Source organism: Amblyomma mixtum, chromosome 2, assembly GCF_055824585.1.
Source record: "Amblyomma mixtum isolate Tamu chromosome 2, ASM5582458v1, whole genome shotgun sequence".
Classification (NCBI taxonomy): Eukaryota; Metazoa; Arthropoda; class Arachnida; order Ixodida; family Ixodidae; genus Amblyomma; species Amblyomma mixtum.
The window spans coordinates 224416462-224432798 of NC_143013.1; the positions used below are offsets into that span (position 1 = coordinate 224416462).

The 16337-nt window shown below is 46.6% G+C and overlaps 2 protein-coding genes across 3 annotated transcripts in view; both read right to left on the reverse strand.

Annotated features, from left to right (window-relative positions):
• Positions 1-16337, reverse strand: part of LOC149362758 (amine sulfotransferase-like) — a 55193-nt gene that overhangs the window by 18322 nt on the left and 20534 nt on the right. The gene's annotated exons all lie outside the window — the stretch shown is intronic.
• LOC149362759 (sulfotransferase ssu-1-like) overlaps positions 1382-16337 on the reverse strand; it is a 35494-nt gene continuing 20538 nt past the window's right edge. The window contains exon 2 of the mRNA XM_089573203.1: positions 1382-2803. Coding sequence (XP_089429329.1) covers positions 1815-2774 — 960 coding nt within the window. The 5' untranslated portion in view covers positions 2775-2803 and the 3' untranslated portion in view covers positions 1382-1814. The remainder of the gene's footprint in view (positions 2804-16337) is intronic.

The window sequence follows — 16337 nt, forward strand, 5'->3', positions numbered from 1 at the left end:
ACCTCGCCGCAACGGGAAGGAAGCAAGATGGGAGTGAACGAAGACACTGTATTCACTAGACGCGCCTTTGTTCATTCCAAACCATCGAGCTGGCATGGCGGAGTGGTTAGCATGCTTGTCTCGCACTCCGGAGACCGGGGCTCGATTCCCGAACTCGAATAATTTCTTATTCGGTTTTATTTATCTGGTTAATTAACTAAACTCAGTCCCAATTACATAGATCATCACTATATCATCCCTTTAATTGGTTGTATGGTTACTAGCCAAACAACAATTGGCCCCGTTTGAAATTCGCGCACTATGACGTCACGACCATTTCGACCAATTGAAAAGCGTGACATTTCTGTCGACAACAACTGCTTACAACGATGAGGCATTAAAGGCTTCCGCCTTAACAAACACTGCCATTTCATAACGCCCGCAGCCTGCACAAAGTAGGCGATGCGCCGGCTGCAGTGAGAACGAAACCCCTTTATCGATCGCGTTGCATGCACCCACAGCGTGATTACAGATGATAGCTTGCGGTTCTGAACTTGCTGCGCACAACGGCTGCAAGTAGCCTGAGTGCACAGAACGCGAGGAAAATGCAGCGAAAGCTTCAGAGCTCGTTTTAGCAACGAAACTCTCTCTTTTATTTGTTTTGTGTTTTTTTAAATACGACGCCTTTCGCCCCGTCGGCTACGCTCACACCGCTGCTTTTCTGGTCATTGCCCATCGCTAATCGACGGTAATTGTCCATCGAGACGGTGAGATAGCGTTCGCTGATGAATAAGTCACTCGTCGCAGCTTCACGAATCTTCAAGTGGCGGCCCCACGTGAAGCTCTCTGTTGCACAGTGTTCTTGCTTGTAAAAGCGTTGTTCTCGGCAAAAATAACATATTTGCTGCCAGGTGACGCCACCCTTTGAGTCTGGCCTGACTCACTATTCCCCTTTACTGACCCTTTAAATTCCCTGCGCGAGCATTTTAGACCCTCTGCAATTTTTTAGGTAAGCTTCTAAACAACTTGGTAGCGAAGATAGAAACTGTGTGGAAGTCATCATGGGGAGCAAGATTTTGCACCTACTCCTTATTGTCGCCAAGTTCCGCATTGTGCATTAGGAGTGGCACGAAATGCCGTAGCTGTAAAGGAATAGCGGATCCAAATTTTTAATCTACTGAAGAAGTAGCCAAAAAGCAATGCTGCAAGCAGCGGCGAGAATTTAAGGCGATGAAAAGCCGTTTCGGTGGCGCAGTTTTTTCCCTGCGCACCTGCCTAGGCTACGCCGGACAACAGCCATCTATTGGAACCTTCTCAGGGTAGGCTCGTTAAGGGCACCTGCCCTGTGTGAAGACTACAGTAAAAGAGACGAAAGGAGCCGAAAGAACGCACGGACGGGATCTGAAGTTCAATGTTTTTTTATTGCCAACACATGACAAATATACACACTGACTGCACTGCGTGCGATCGGAACCTTGTCTTCAACAAGAATGAGGTTATGATATTACTGTCCTTCTCCCTATCCAGCTCACACCTGGCGGAACATGAAATTGGACCACGAGGAATCGGTTTGGTTAGCCTTGCGATTTCATGAGGGCGAGAACAACCAACAACTGAAGGCGGCTGCCCCAAAGTTAAGTCATTAAATTACTGGTAGCAATCAACCTTACCCTTTAGGTTGCCAATGAAATAATTCACCTCAGACTATTCATGGTGACGACAACTAAGCTATGAACCTACTCTACTTGGCTTGAATTAAATGAAGTGCTTCAGTTTACAACTGCGCAAAACTAAGACATGATACTGTCCTCCTATCGACAAAAACCGACAGAATCCTAGTTAGACACTCGCGAAAAGGCGATCGCCTTTGCTCGAATGTCAGCCCAAAGTTCCATGAATGCGGCCTTATCACCTTGTTCCTGTATTTTCTTTTCGAAACGAGTCAGCAGTTGAGGCGTGAAGTAATCCTTCCAGCTTCCTACCTTGGCTTCTTTGACCAACGCGTATTTGCTCTTGTCTCCGTCAACGCCAAGTTTACTCTGCAATTTGTTTCGCTTGAACAAGTCGTCCCATTCAGAAACCTGGTTTCCCTGTAAGTCGAATACAATGACCTTCCTCATGTGTTCTGCTTTCGACCATTCCATTATGTTCTGGAGCATTTCATGATCACTTTCCAATGCCTGGCCGTAACACTCGCCAAGGAAGTGACCCAATCTGAGTACCACGTCACGGATGTCTTTCATAAGATCTTCATATGTTATGAAAAAGACGTTTGGTTCGTTCTTCAGGGCGTATCCCGACGCAACGTGTTCGAAGTAGTCCCCGTAGCCGAGATCTCCTTCGATGAAAGGATCGAAGAACTCTCCGAAGGTGCCGTCTTGAAACTGGCCGATGGTCAATTCTGTCGTCAAGCGGTACAGCGATACACATACGTCCCATGGGTTGCGAGCGATGTATATGTATTTGGCCCCTTTGTTCATAGTCTCCCGTTGAAGTGGTTGATGCGTGTGGAAGAGCTTGACGGGTAGAGCTGAGTTCCAGTTGGTGCAGTCCATGTACTCAATGGCACGATAGTTCTGTGTGAATTCAGTGTAGGTGCTAATACGCTCACCAGCATTGAGGATCAGCTGCGTTATGTATTGTATCCAGTGGGACCCACTTTTGGGATACGTGTGTAGCACGACATCGCCGTCGGCTGCACGGAACGAGAGGCTCTTTCTGAAAATTGCAGGGTCGACCATAGGACATCTCGGTACACCGTCAATGACTTGGCGGTAGGGTCTTCGGCCCGGCATCGCTGCGAAGTCCTAGGGGCGTTGACGTCCTGAAACAGAAGCACACTCGTATTTATAGGACCCGATTTTCTGCATTGTTATTCGACATGCTTTATCAGTGCCACAATGTAAAAACAGGAGGCGCAGCCAGCAGAAACGCTGCATCGGCAACTACCTCAATGGTATTCTAATTGTCAGAGTGGAGTTAGTCCTTTCTGCCGTAGGCGGTGCGGGCTGCGCAATATTAATATTAATACCAGGTGGTCGAAATTTCCGGAGACCTTCACTACGGCGTCTCTCATAGCCTGAGTCGCTTGGGGTGTTAAACCCCATAAACCAACCTAAATATTTTTATTTTGCCGACACTAATTTATGTATAAGTGGAGTGAGAAATTTTCGCCGCTAGAAAAAATTGGCAGAACCTTAGCTTGGTTAAGCCCGGAAGGTTGCGAAAGCAAATAGACACTTTTAGTTGGCCGTACGTAACGGACTTACGTACGCAACGCACACTACGTTGCGTACGGTACGAATGGCGCGTCCATGACACTTTTAGTTAGCCGTACGTTAGCGTCCTTCCGAGTGGACGTACCAAGCGCATCCTAAAATTCTCCGCTGTGCTTCTCCGCGCCATCTGGCGCAAGAAATAAGAACTGATGCTTGAAAAGTTTTTGACATCAGCCAAGCCAAGCCTCTCGCCAATCCTCCTCCAGCCATTCTCGCTGTTTTGTTTGCTTCAGGTTGTGATTCTCGTGTGCTCCGCGACTGCCACAGCAGCTATCGAAATGCCGAGAAGCATTTAATTACTGGTAACGAAGCTGGCTGCATCGCGAGTCTTTTTTTTTGTTCCAAGAAAAACTATGCAAGCAGAAGAAAATGAAATAATTGACTAAAAGCCAGAGAAGTGCTCCGCCAGGTGTCGTTGCTACGAGGTAAACACAGTTAAGCCTACAGCTTGAAAATCGCCAAATTATTTGAAAAACAGGGGCTAGTTATCGCTTATACTTCTGCGTGTGGGCGAGAGTGTGCAAAATAAAAGCTAACCGCTACCATTTGAGCGAGCTATCCCGCCGGAGAATGCAGCGGCGACATGTTTTTATTTCGAAGCGGGCGAGCTGGGCGCCGCCATCTTGTCAACGCAACCCGTAACGTGCCCGTAGCGTACGCACGCAACGACACGATGCGTGCGTACGTACGCAAGCGGCCCAGCGGTACGGAACGTTCTGCGCATGCGCACTCGCGACCCGCAACGTTCCTGCGTACGTAACGCCGTTCCGTACGGCCAACTAAAAGTGTCTAATTACGAGCAACTTTAGCGACTAGGGTAGTGAAAGGCGAATGCCTGAGTGCTGCACGGAACGCCGGAATTAACGTAAAGTGTTATTGAGGTGTCCACTAAACCACAGAGTTGGTAAGGCGCCTTTCTTTTCCTCCAAAACAACGCAGTCTACAACGCTATGTTAGAGCGCATCAATGAACGCCGGAATTAGCTTAAAGTGCTACTGAGGTGTCCACTAAACCACAGAGTTGGTAAGCCGCCGTTTCTTTTCCTCCAAATCAACGCAGTCTACAACGCTGTCTATGTCAGAGCGCATCAATGAACGCCGGAATTAGCTTAAAGTGTTATTGAGGTGTCCACTAAACCACACAGTTGGCAAGGCGCCTTTCTTTTCCTCCAAATCAACGCAGTCTACAACGCTATGTTAGAGCGCATTAATGAACGCCGGAATTAGCTTAAAGTGCTACTGAGGTGTCCACTAAACCACAGAGTTGGTAAGCCGCCGTTTCTTTTCCTCCAAATCAACGCAGTCTACAACGCTGTCTATGTCAGAGCGCATCAATGAACGCCGGAATTAGCTTAAAGTGTTATTGAGGTGTCCACTAAACCACAGAGTTGGTAAGGCGCCTTTCTTTTCCTCCAAATCAACGCAGTCTACAACGCTATGTTAGAGCGCATCAATGAACGCCGGAATTATGTTAAAGTGCTACTGAGGTGTCCACTAAACCACAGAGTTGGTAAGCCGCCGTTTCTTTTCCTCCAAATCAACGCAGTCTACAACGCTGTCTTTGTCAGAGCGCATCAATGAACGCCGGAATTAGCTTAAAGTGTTATTGAGGTGTCCACGAAACCACAAAGTTTGGTAAGACGGTTTTTCTTTCTTCGAAATGAACGCAGTCCCCTCTCTTACTCGGGAAGTCCTTGACCCCCTCGAATGCCCCCATAATGACCGGGTAGTACTCGCCTTGGATCTTAAAGGGGCATTTGACAATGTAACACATGACATCATACTCACTAACCTAAGTCACACCGACTGTGGCCTCAACACATTCCAATACATAAGCCAATTTTTAATGGATCGTCAATCCTACACTCGAATTCAAGATAGAGACCATGGTCCTTACCTACTCGGCACGCGGGGAACCCCTCAAAGCGCGGTACTTTCCCCGCTGCTCTTCAATCTGGCCATGATGCACCTGCCGGCCCAGCTGAGCGGTGTCGCCGGCGTGCAGCACGCCCTGCACGCCGATGACATCACTCTGTGGGCCACGCAGGGCAGCACAGGGGACATTGAAACCAGCCTGCAAACAGCGGCGACGATAGTAGACCGCTACGCCCGCCGCTGCGGTCTTCAATGTTCCCCTCAAAAATCGGAATTTGTGCACCTCCACCCCTCACAGAAGTGCACAACTAAAATATCTCTCTCTCTTGAGAGTGGTCCCATACGCGAAAGTGATGAGATACGGGTACTCGGACTCTACATCCACAAACACAGGCGGCCAGACACTACATTGGCCAAACTCCGTAAGGTGGGGGGCCAGGTGGGCCGCATGGTCCGCCGGCTTTCCAACAAACGCGGAGGGTTACGAAGTAAGGATACCTTGCGGCTGGCAAACGCCTTCGTAACTAGTCGAATTCTCTATTCGATTCCTTATCTCCACCTACGGAAACAAGAGGAGGACGCCCTTGAGGTCATCCTTCGCAAAATTGTTAAACGTGCCCTTGACCTCCCTATCACTACTTCAAACAGCCGGCTTATGGCTCTTGGGGTGGTGAATACTTTCCGGGAGCTCCGGGAGGCGCACCTTACAAACCAGTACACGCGCTTGTCGCTAACGGAGTCGGGTCGCCGCCTTCTTGCTCGACTCCATATCCAACACACCCCTCCAATGGAAGACAGGTTTCGCATCCCGGAACTGTGGAGACGTGCCGTCCACGTGCGGCCTCTTCCAGCAAACATGTCACATGAAGACCATAATGGTCGGCGCCTGGCACGAGCGGAAGCGCTAGCCCGATATTATGGCAACAAAACAGGTGTATACTACGTGGACGCCTCCGGCCCTCACCACGGGGGATGGTACACAGCCGCGGTAGTTCACAACAGCAACACAGTTAACGGCCTAACTTTCAGAGCGCGCAGTGCAACACAAGCAGAAGAGGTCGTGATTGCTCTCGCGGCCTCACATTCCAATTCAAAATACATAATCACCGACTCGCGAGGGGCCTGTCGGAACGTCGAACAGGGCTGCACTCCCTTCCTAGCCTATCGAATATACCAAAATTGCATACGGGATACGGACCCCGCACACCGTTACCTCATATGGGACCCTGCTCATCAGGGGTTGGCAGGAAACGAGGCAGCAGACGCAGCCGCCCGCGCGCTCTCTCACCGGGCTGTTTTCTCCTCCCCATCCGATCAGGAACCCGATTTTAATCCGGTCTATACATTCAAAGATATTACAACATATTATCAAAATTGTCATCGCCTTTACCCTAGCCCATGCAACGGCCTGAAGAAGGCGGATGAGCGGCTCCTTCTCCGCCTTCTCACCAATACTTTGCTGTGCCCGGCAGCGCTAAAACATTTTGACCCCTCCTTTAGCGGCAGCTGCCCACACTGTAGTGCAGTGTCTTCTGACACCTATCACATGGTGCGGGCCTGCCCCTCCAACCCCGCTATTCCCCCCATCCCCAACCCAACCCGGGAGGACTGGGAGGCGACCCTGCTCGGCTGCCACGACTTACAGGCCCAACAAACCTTAGTCGGGCGCGCCCGGGTGGCGGCAACCGCCACTGGGGTCCCATACTAGCGACCTTCACCTAGTGTTTGTAAGGATCGGTCCCTTACGGGCTGATCCAAGCATACCTCCTGTTCATTCGTAATAAATGTTTTCACCACCACCACCACCTCTCTTACTGCCTGGGATCTGCGGCGCTCAGTGGCTACCGCTGCGACGGCGCCGACGAACCGACTTGGTAGCTGAGATTTCACAATGCCTGGGATCTGCGGCGCTCCGTGGCTACCGCTGCGACCGCGCCGACGAACCGACTTGGTAGCCGAGATTTCACACTGCCTGGGATCTGCGGCGCTCCGTGGCTACCACTGCGACCGCGCCGACGAACCGGCTTAGTAGCTGAGATTTCACACTGCCTGGGAATCTGCGGCGCTCCGTTGCTACCGCTGCGACCGCGGCGACGAACCGACTTAGTAGCTGAGATTTCACACTGCCTGGGATCTGCGGCGCTCCGTGGCTACCGCTGCGACCGCGGCGACGAACCGACTCAGTAGCTGAGATTTCACACTGCCTGGGATCTGCGGCGCTCCGTGGCTACCGCTGCGACCGCGCCGACGAACCGACTTAGTAGCTGAGATTTCACACTGCCTGGGATCTGCGGCGCTCCGTGGCTACCGCTGCGACCTCGCCGGCGAACCGACTTGGTAGCTGAGATTTCACACTACCTGGGATCTGCGGCGCTCTGTGGCGACCGCTGCGACCGCGCCGACGAACCGACTTGGTAGCTGAGATTTCACACTGCCTGGGATCTGCGGCGCTGCGTGGCTACCGCTGCGACCGCGCCGACGAACCGACTTAGTAGCTCAGATTTCACCTCGGTATGACGTCACAGACGCGAGCGCCTCCACGCGTCACCAAACTGGTGGCCGTCCAAAGGTCAAACGTGACTACCGTCGGGACCACGCTGAAGGCTCGAAACCTAGCGTAGTATTGCTTTCGCAATAATAAGTATGCACCGGTACAACTTACAAACGCCTGTTTCCAATATAAGCAGCAAATGTACTCGATTACTATACAGCGTACGCAGCGATCTTTTTAAGCATGAAATGCTTTTAGCTCCCGTTGTCGGCAGTGTGGTGACGTCACGCCGAGACCGAGAGCCAACATACGGGCACTGAATTCTACTCATCCGGGCACTGAAACGAGAGCATCCGGGCACCGTACGAGATTTAACGAGACTCTCTAAGAGAGAGGGCCGCGCAACCGCGCCGTCCCCAAGGATGGCGCTGGGGGTCCCACACTCACGCATGTAAAAGACCGGCCGCTGGGCCTTCAGCTCATGAAGGTTCCCCCTTTGGCAGGCAGATGTATACACGCCCGCGGAGTATTCGAACGCGCTGCATGTACATTCTTGTCAGGCCTGCGTCTCGTCGTGTCCGCGTACGCTTCTGCATCGTCCTGCATTTCATTGCCGCCACCGTCACAGCTGCTTAAGCCGAGCAATGGAGCCTGATGAAAGGAGAGATAGGAAGCGTCTGGCGGAAAGCGATCGCTTTGCGAGTGATACGCCCCAGCAGAAGACTGCTCGCCCCTGCCGACAACGCCATGATTATGCGGCCGCTCCCGAAATCTACAAGGCCGCCACGGTTCGCGGCTGCGTCCCTAAGCCCGCTCTATTGCTGGTGATCGCTTCGACGCAACAAAAAGAGTGTGGTATTGTGTGGTGTGTTGAACACTAGACCCATTTCAAGTTTTTGGCTAGTACAACCAACGTGTTATGCCCGTAAACATTTCATGCTTACTCTACTCTCGGTAACGGGAGAGGCAGAAATTTTTTTGTTCTTGAGTTACGAGTGGCATTATTGCAAAAAGAACAAATATTACTGTAGAAGAAGCGTTCACTCCAGGCTATATTCACTCATCAGGAAGCTCTGATCAGGAAGTGCGAAAACAAGGACTATTCATATCCTACTCTGGGAATCACTCTGGGAATCAAATCACTCTGGGAAGGGTATAATAATCAACAAGCTTCAAGCCGCAGTGGCAGTGGACACATGAAGAATAACACACAACACTTTTCACGTTTAAATCCCGCCTGGCAGTACCTTCTTAATATCAGCGTCGGAAATGTGCAGTATTGAGCGACAGTTTGCATGATGTGGAAATCGAGTTCTGGCCCACTGTTGTTCCCTTCACGAAGGCTAAGGAAATAGGGTTCCAGCTTTGTAATCGGGAAGGAGTGCGCCTAAATATGCCAGTACTGAATTGAATTCTGGTTTTTGGGACTTTTTTCTTTTAACTGTGTAACCTGTTACGAAAACTTTGCGCTCACTGCCTTATCTGCACGAATTCTTGCCAACGCCTAGAGTAACGCTGCTTGCCAGTTTTCGTTCAAGCCCCGGAAGCAGTGACTGTCCAAAAACGCGTGTTTGTGTTTATAAGTGAAATGAAAACGGCAGCAGATTGAATTTTTTTTTATCGCCGTGAAAGTGGCTCATTAAAGTAACCTTATGAGTTACAATTATGTTTAACGGAACTTATGTATTTCAGTTGATAATATTAGTTTTAATCAACATTGCTGTATATTTTAAAGCAGCAAATACACTTCGTTCTCTACTGGAATGGCGAGCAAAGCAGAAACCTAAGCAGGAAAATAGCTCACGCACATCAGAGGAGTTTTATCGCCTGGTACTTGAACCACTGTTCAAGGCTCCTCGCAGCGTTAGAGAACTTTTCTTTTTCCTCTTATTGCCTCCATTAGCGAAAAACAACCAGACAGCGCTATAATTAACAGATATCCGGTTTGAGAACTAAGTTGGAATCATTAGAAGCACTCACGTATTCTTACATTTCCGAGTAAATTTTTGTACTTGTTTCTACCAAGCGGTGTAGACCTCGTTTTCTGCAAGAAAATTTGACTATTAAGCATGAGTTTTTGGAATGCTAGCGGGTTTCTTTTCCGGACGTTTTACAGGGATCATGGACAGATATATTTCCACACACATGAACATGCAAGTCGGTTTTCCTGCGTGAGACCATGGTATAGCATACTCCATGTATAGTTTAGACTAGTGTTCAACGTAAGTTCGTCTGGCCAGGCATGGTGCTGAACAAGCTGAAGTTACTGATCAATGACCCCGTCAACTTTGCATTTCGGCTTTCGGAAGTCGAACCGCAACGACGAAGGTTCGGTCGTTCTTTAAGTGACGTAATGAGAGTAAGTATATTGCCGGAAGGTTTCGATTTGTCCCATTAATAGTGTTAAAGTGCACTGAAGAGGAATCTGAACTCGTATTTTTACCGCTGGAACTCGATCTACACGTTCCCTTCGTTGAATTAAATCTGATTAACGTCCGCCTCCCGCTTTTTTTTTAACTCCCCGCAAACGATGGGAAGAGTCGACCAACCTTTCAGCCAATCCCGTGGCGGCTTGGCGCTCTGCCATCGGCGGAGTAATACGAAGTTATCGGCGAAAGAAAGGAGTCCACGAGTATATTTATTTCCGTGGGCCTAATTTGCACCTCTGTAGTCTGACTAGATCTATTTATTCACGGAAACCTAAAAGAAACAAAATAAAATCGAAAGCAAAGTCGCCACGCGACTGCCTGAAAGGCATTCTATGCGTTGGTCGACTCCTCCCACCGTATGCGCTGAATTAAAAAAAAAAACGGGAGCCGGGTGTTAATCCGATTTAATCAGGAAAATCGGCCACACTTGGCAATAAATCGAGGTTTCTAAGAATGCTCGGAACGTGTAGATCGAGTTCCCGCGGAAAAAAAGATGATTTCAGATTCCTCTTCAGTGCATCTTTAATGGCTGCGAGTTATCAATGATTCCCCTTTTTGCTCTCTAGCTATGACGGTGGCGCCGTCCTAGTCGATGTTATGTTGTTGTGCTTCAGCGTGTTAAGCAAAAGCGTTCGATCTCTGAGTGGCATTCGCCACGTTAAGTTTATGCTCTTGCAGGCGTCCTAAAAACTCCTCGGTTTCGCTGATCATTGTAGTCAGCGCATGTAATTTTGTACATCACTCCAGGATACATGTCGTCGGGCAAGCGATAAACTTTCTTCTAGGCTTGCTCAAATAGATATGTGCGACACGCAGATTATACTTTTAAAGTACGCGTTCAAGCTCTTCGCTTTTTAAGAATTTGGTTCAGAAGGCCTGAATTTCTTTTAATGAATCTTGTAATGCAATACCAGGTTAGTATTGTGCTTTCCTTGTATATTCGTCTTCCGCTTCCTATTGGCATGATCCATGCTACTGCGTTTGAAATAATTTTTCGCCGACCAAAACGACCTGAACGGCCATTCCTGTTTGTAGTCGAGGACAAGAATGAACTGAGATTATATGTCAAAAAAGCTTATGGGAGGCATGGTAAAGTACAGTGCGTTAATTTTATAGCATGACAGTTAATTAAAAAATAGGCAAATCACTTATATGAAATTATTTATAGGCTGAGGGCTGAGTTCTGCTATGTGCACTTCACTACCTATAGCTTATTCTTTTCAAGACTGTGCGGGCACAAAGCGCTAAAACAGATGCTCTTATTATTATCATTACGATACTAAAAACTACCTTTGTGCTCATTGAAATAGAGCGGCGCGAGAGCAAACAAAGAGGCTCATGGTTTGGTACATTAGATTTCAGAAACAGGCCTAAAAGTAGTCGTGTGAAGTTTGGACTCCTCCGCAGAATCAAGCTTTAACAAAGCAGGGTTTCGTTCTAGTTATATCTCGAATCGGCGTCTTATGGCGTACTGGGTAATGCTTTTGGAGTGGCTTCGGACTACAGGACCCGGTTCATTATGCGTATGATTTAAATTGAATCTTCTACAACCGGCCACAATTCGAAGAATAAAAGGAGCTCATCAGTCATTATGCACAATAAATAGAACACCGTGCCTTACATGACTAAACGAAGCAAAACTTACGCTCCAGCTGTCCGTGAAACGTCACCGCTGAAGCGAACAGAAACGCACCCACCTGTCGGACTGGGCAGTAAAGGCGCCGTCCGTAGAGTGCAGCCGTGTTCTTACATCCACAAGCATGTCACATGCAACCACTTGAAATCTAGGTTATCATCGCGAATTATCTGGGAGCAAATAAACGCGGAGAGGACAAGGTTGTCTGCTAGTCGATTCTATTTTCTGCTGGACAAATATGTTGCCATCCAGAAACCAGGGTCATGTGCGATAACGGTTGTGATGAATAGATAAAGCTCAGCTGCCTGCCTTGGAATGATGAAACGCTAAGGGAGAATAGTTCCGGCAATATACCGGGTGGTTCAGCGAACACTAAAAAATTTTCAAAAATAGGCTTTTTAGGGTAAAAATATGGCTTTTGCGGCATAGTATTACCAGTGTTGGCGGATTCCAGAACACCGGGGAATCGTCTTTAGTAGTAAGCTGGTTAACTAATTTTTAATAATGGACTCTTTAACTAGTAGTTAGGCGCCTAGCTGCACTTAGAGATTTGTAGCCAGACGGATGTAATAGCCATATCAGGTTTTTAGAAGCGCGCTTACCCTTGGCGCTGTGGCTGGACAAAATTTGTGTTTTTGGATTTGTTACGTGCACTGGAGGGGTTGCTTTGCCTTCATGCTTTCGAAAGCATATGCATTTTTGCACGATGTAGCCAAACTTTATCGACCCACAGCGGCGAGGGTAATCGCGTTTTCGCAATTATAAAAACCTCATATGATTATTACTACCGAGCTTCTACAAATCTCTGATTGCTACTAGGCACCTTACTCTAGTGGTTAGAAAGTTAATCATTAAAAATTAGTTAACCAGCTGACTACTTAAGACGGTTCACGGGTTTTCTGGTATCCGACAACACTGCTAATAATATGCCGCAAAAGTAATATTTTTACCCCAAAAAGCATATTTTTAAAATTTTTTGAAAGTGTTCGTTGAAACACCCGGTATGTGCTTGTAGTACATATATGCATATTCACCAGTGCTTGTGCTGGGATGCGTATAGCTGTTTTGAACATGGGCACTTCCGATGGACGTGTATCCGATTAATTTGTCAAAGCTATTGTGTTTGTTGGATCACTTGTTTGTACTTCAGTGAATACAAAGAATTGTGGGTTGTTTTTTATGTATGATGGATTTTAACTTCGCGTTGCTGCACATGCGATGTGACTGACTTTGTAGTTGAGGGCTGCGGACTGCGAGGTGCTTGTTGTCCAAAACGCAGTCTAGTCCCTTTTTATCCATACCTTAGTAGTCCGTACTTATCCATAAGATAGTAGCCCTGCCTTTCTAGAGCCTACGCCTGGCCCCTGACATAGCGCAAAACTAAAGTATTCAGGATAAACATATTTGCTCACGAAGATTCATGACGATCTCATCAAGAAAATAGGTAAGTAAAGGAAATCATCATTGCAGCCTTGCAAGGGCAGTAAGGGAGCACTTTACATGCTTGAATTTTACAAGACACTAGAGCGTAAATAAACTTCAAATTTAATTGCAGACAAAAGGCTTCAAACAAGCATAGGTGCGAAAAGGAAAAAAAAAATACGACCCCGTTTCGTCAACCAGGAAGAACATCATAAAGGCACTGTTTTTTGTTACACACATTGCAAGAATTCCTGGATGCGCTTTTTAGATCCTTCTGATTTCTGATATCTGAGAAGTGCCAGAAAGATCTTTTCAGAAAAATCTGTTTTCTGATAATAACCCATATAATTGAAGTATGTTAAATGACATTTATTTTTATTAGTTTTCGCTAGCTTCTTAATAAAAGTCGCTATTTTCTTGTTGAGCAGTTCATCAACAGTGAGCAATTTATGGCATGCAAAATAGCCTGTAGTGGTCAGGTAAATGGGTATGTGTTCAGTGCACGAACTGCTCTTTTCTGAAGACGCAGCAGCTTTGTTTTGTTTGTCTGGGTGATAAAATCTTATAGAATAGATTATAGTAGAAGTGTGAGTGTAGTAATGAATAGTATGCCTCTATTTTTACGCTGATCTGGATGATTTTTCGAAATTTATTTTTAATGCCAAGAGAACAGGATAGTTGTTGCAGACGTAATCTCTATGGTCCGTTCATAACAGACGTTCCTCAAAAATGACGCCAAGGAACTTCATTGCATGTCCTCGAACAAAACTGGCTTCCTAAAATGTTAACAAAAATCAGTTTCAAGAGCTTGGTCATTTGCTCTCAAAAGCACATATATCATGTTGTTAACATTCAACTGAAGTTTATTTCAATTTAGCCGAATAGAAAGCTCCGATAGACAGTGATTTGCAACTACCTGCATCTCCTGCACAGTATTACAGGAAACAAATCGTTGGTGTCATTCACATAATTACGTCTTTGCTCGCATTATATTAACTGTACTATTAATGTATAACAGAAATAGGATCGACCTAAAACTGAGCCCTTTGGAAGCCGTGTAGATATGACGTCGATTTCTGACTAAATGCTATTGATCGATTTGTATTGGTCATGGTTCTTGGTTATAGAGCGCTACTCCACAACACAAATGACAGAAGAAGCTTTGTGCTGTGTAGTAGCACGCTATAAAAAGGATGCAAAACCATGTAGCCCATGTTCTAGCACTGCTGCTGGTTGCTGAGATAACCAGTTATCAGCTCCGATGCTATTCCCATGGATACATTCTAACTCCGTTTTTCTTACCAATATCCTATGCGCAACTCAATCAAAAGTTTTGCGCAAGTACAAAAGGATTCCAGGGGTTAACTTACTTTCGATGCTGTAATTTTTTCTTCTATGATATCTTGCAAGGAAGATTCACTGTTTTTTTCTCATTCAGTCAAGATATCGGTGCAGTAATCTGTTAACGATGTTCTCCGAAAATTTTTGCTAATAGTAACAAGACTGGAATTGGTCTGTAGATATTTAAATTATTATGGCCGCCTCTTTTGTGAATGGCACTCACACTATCAAGCTCCGTACGTTCGGGGAAGTGACCTGAAATTTTATTGATAACGTGAGTTAATGTAGAGCGATTCTATTTGAAATTACTTTAATCAGCTTTATCATATGCCGTCAGTGCCACGAGCCCTATTATGTCGACGATAATTAATAATATCAATTATATCTCTTCCAGGGCAAGGGAATAAAACACTGAACATGTTCAGGGAGTGTTTAGATAGTTTAAAGGGTGTACGTGGACGTGACTAGTGGGCGTCGGAGCACCCACGGTTAGAAATATTTACTTCGCTTAACTAGATGCGACGTAAGTGCGCTAGCTCAATATGTATGCACCTTATGCATGTGTTGCTTATGACGGTTTTACAGACAATGCAGGGACCAGCTGGCAGGACGTGGTTTCAGCCTTTCCACTTGGCTGCAGGTGTCGCGAAGGCGGTTTGCCTCCTTTTCACTAGGCTGCAGCAAGACACATAACGGTTTTTTCTCTAGTGACCCGTGTATTGCTAGGACACGAAAACGAAATGGGGTTACCCTCTCCACTTTGCCACCAGCAACCGTCACCTCTCACTCTCTCTTCATCTTTCTTTTTCAACTAGCTTTCCTCTCACCCCTGAAAGTGGAAAGGAAGATTTCTCTCTCACTCCACTTTGCCGCTTGCAAACCGTGGCAGCTGGCAGGCTTCATGAGGACAAATAATGGCTTTTTAGTTAGTGACCAACCTAGTGCTACCCCGCTCCACCTGAAAACCGTTGCGGGGGGCACCTGCAAAGTGGAGGCTTCATCCGCAGACAGGATGACTTTTCCGCTTGGGAGGCATCTAATGCGAAGCATTAATTTTGTTTGCTAGAGGAGCTCCTTCGTAAATTTCGTTGTCGCTTCGGAGTGATGGCAAAATATTGTTTTCATTGACCCAGCCGAGTGCCGAAAATATTCGCCGTCAACGGATGGCTGCCATCTGGCGTAAATTTCTTTTTAATAAAATTCTGTTAATTGTTCATTGGGCCCAAATTGTTTCAAACCTTTTTGAATTGGCGAAAGGCATTTAAGTTTTAGTTTGCATAAATGGGGAGGATAGGCGACCTTTCATTTATACGCATGTAGATTTGCTTTAAAATCCCTGTTTTTTTAGCGTTTTTAAATGTGTTGAACTCATGGTTGTAAAATCTTCATTATACATTTTCCGCATAATGGACATGGATAGAGCGTACGATCTGCTTGGGGAACTCTCTTAGATTACTTCATTCAAGTTTGTACTGAGAGCTATGTGCCGAAAATAAGCTAAGCCGATATAATCAATTACTCTATAAATTCTGCCTGCTTTATTGACACAAGCTTTTATTGCATATGAATGGAGAAAGGAAAACATTGGCACAGGGTCGCTTATACCAACGGCTAAACTGCCGGAAAAAGTATGTACAGTGAATGTGTTTTAAAAACAGACGTCAGTAGGACTTTCGGTGTGTTCCGTTATTCTAGCAGATGTAACTAGGCTTTCAAACTCATGATTACAAATGGTGCAACTATTTTGGGGAAGTGTTTTTCATTAGGAGTATAATATTTATATCGCATACTATAATAAAATTCGAGTTATTCAAAGAGATATTCAACCAAGCCGCTGTTCAGAGAGGCTGTAGTATTTGCTTATTGAGCTCGACTGCGGCTTCTATG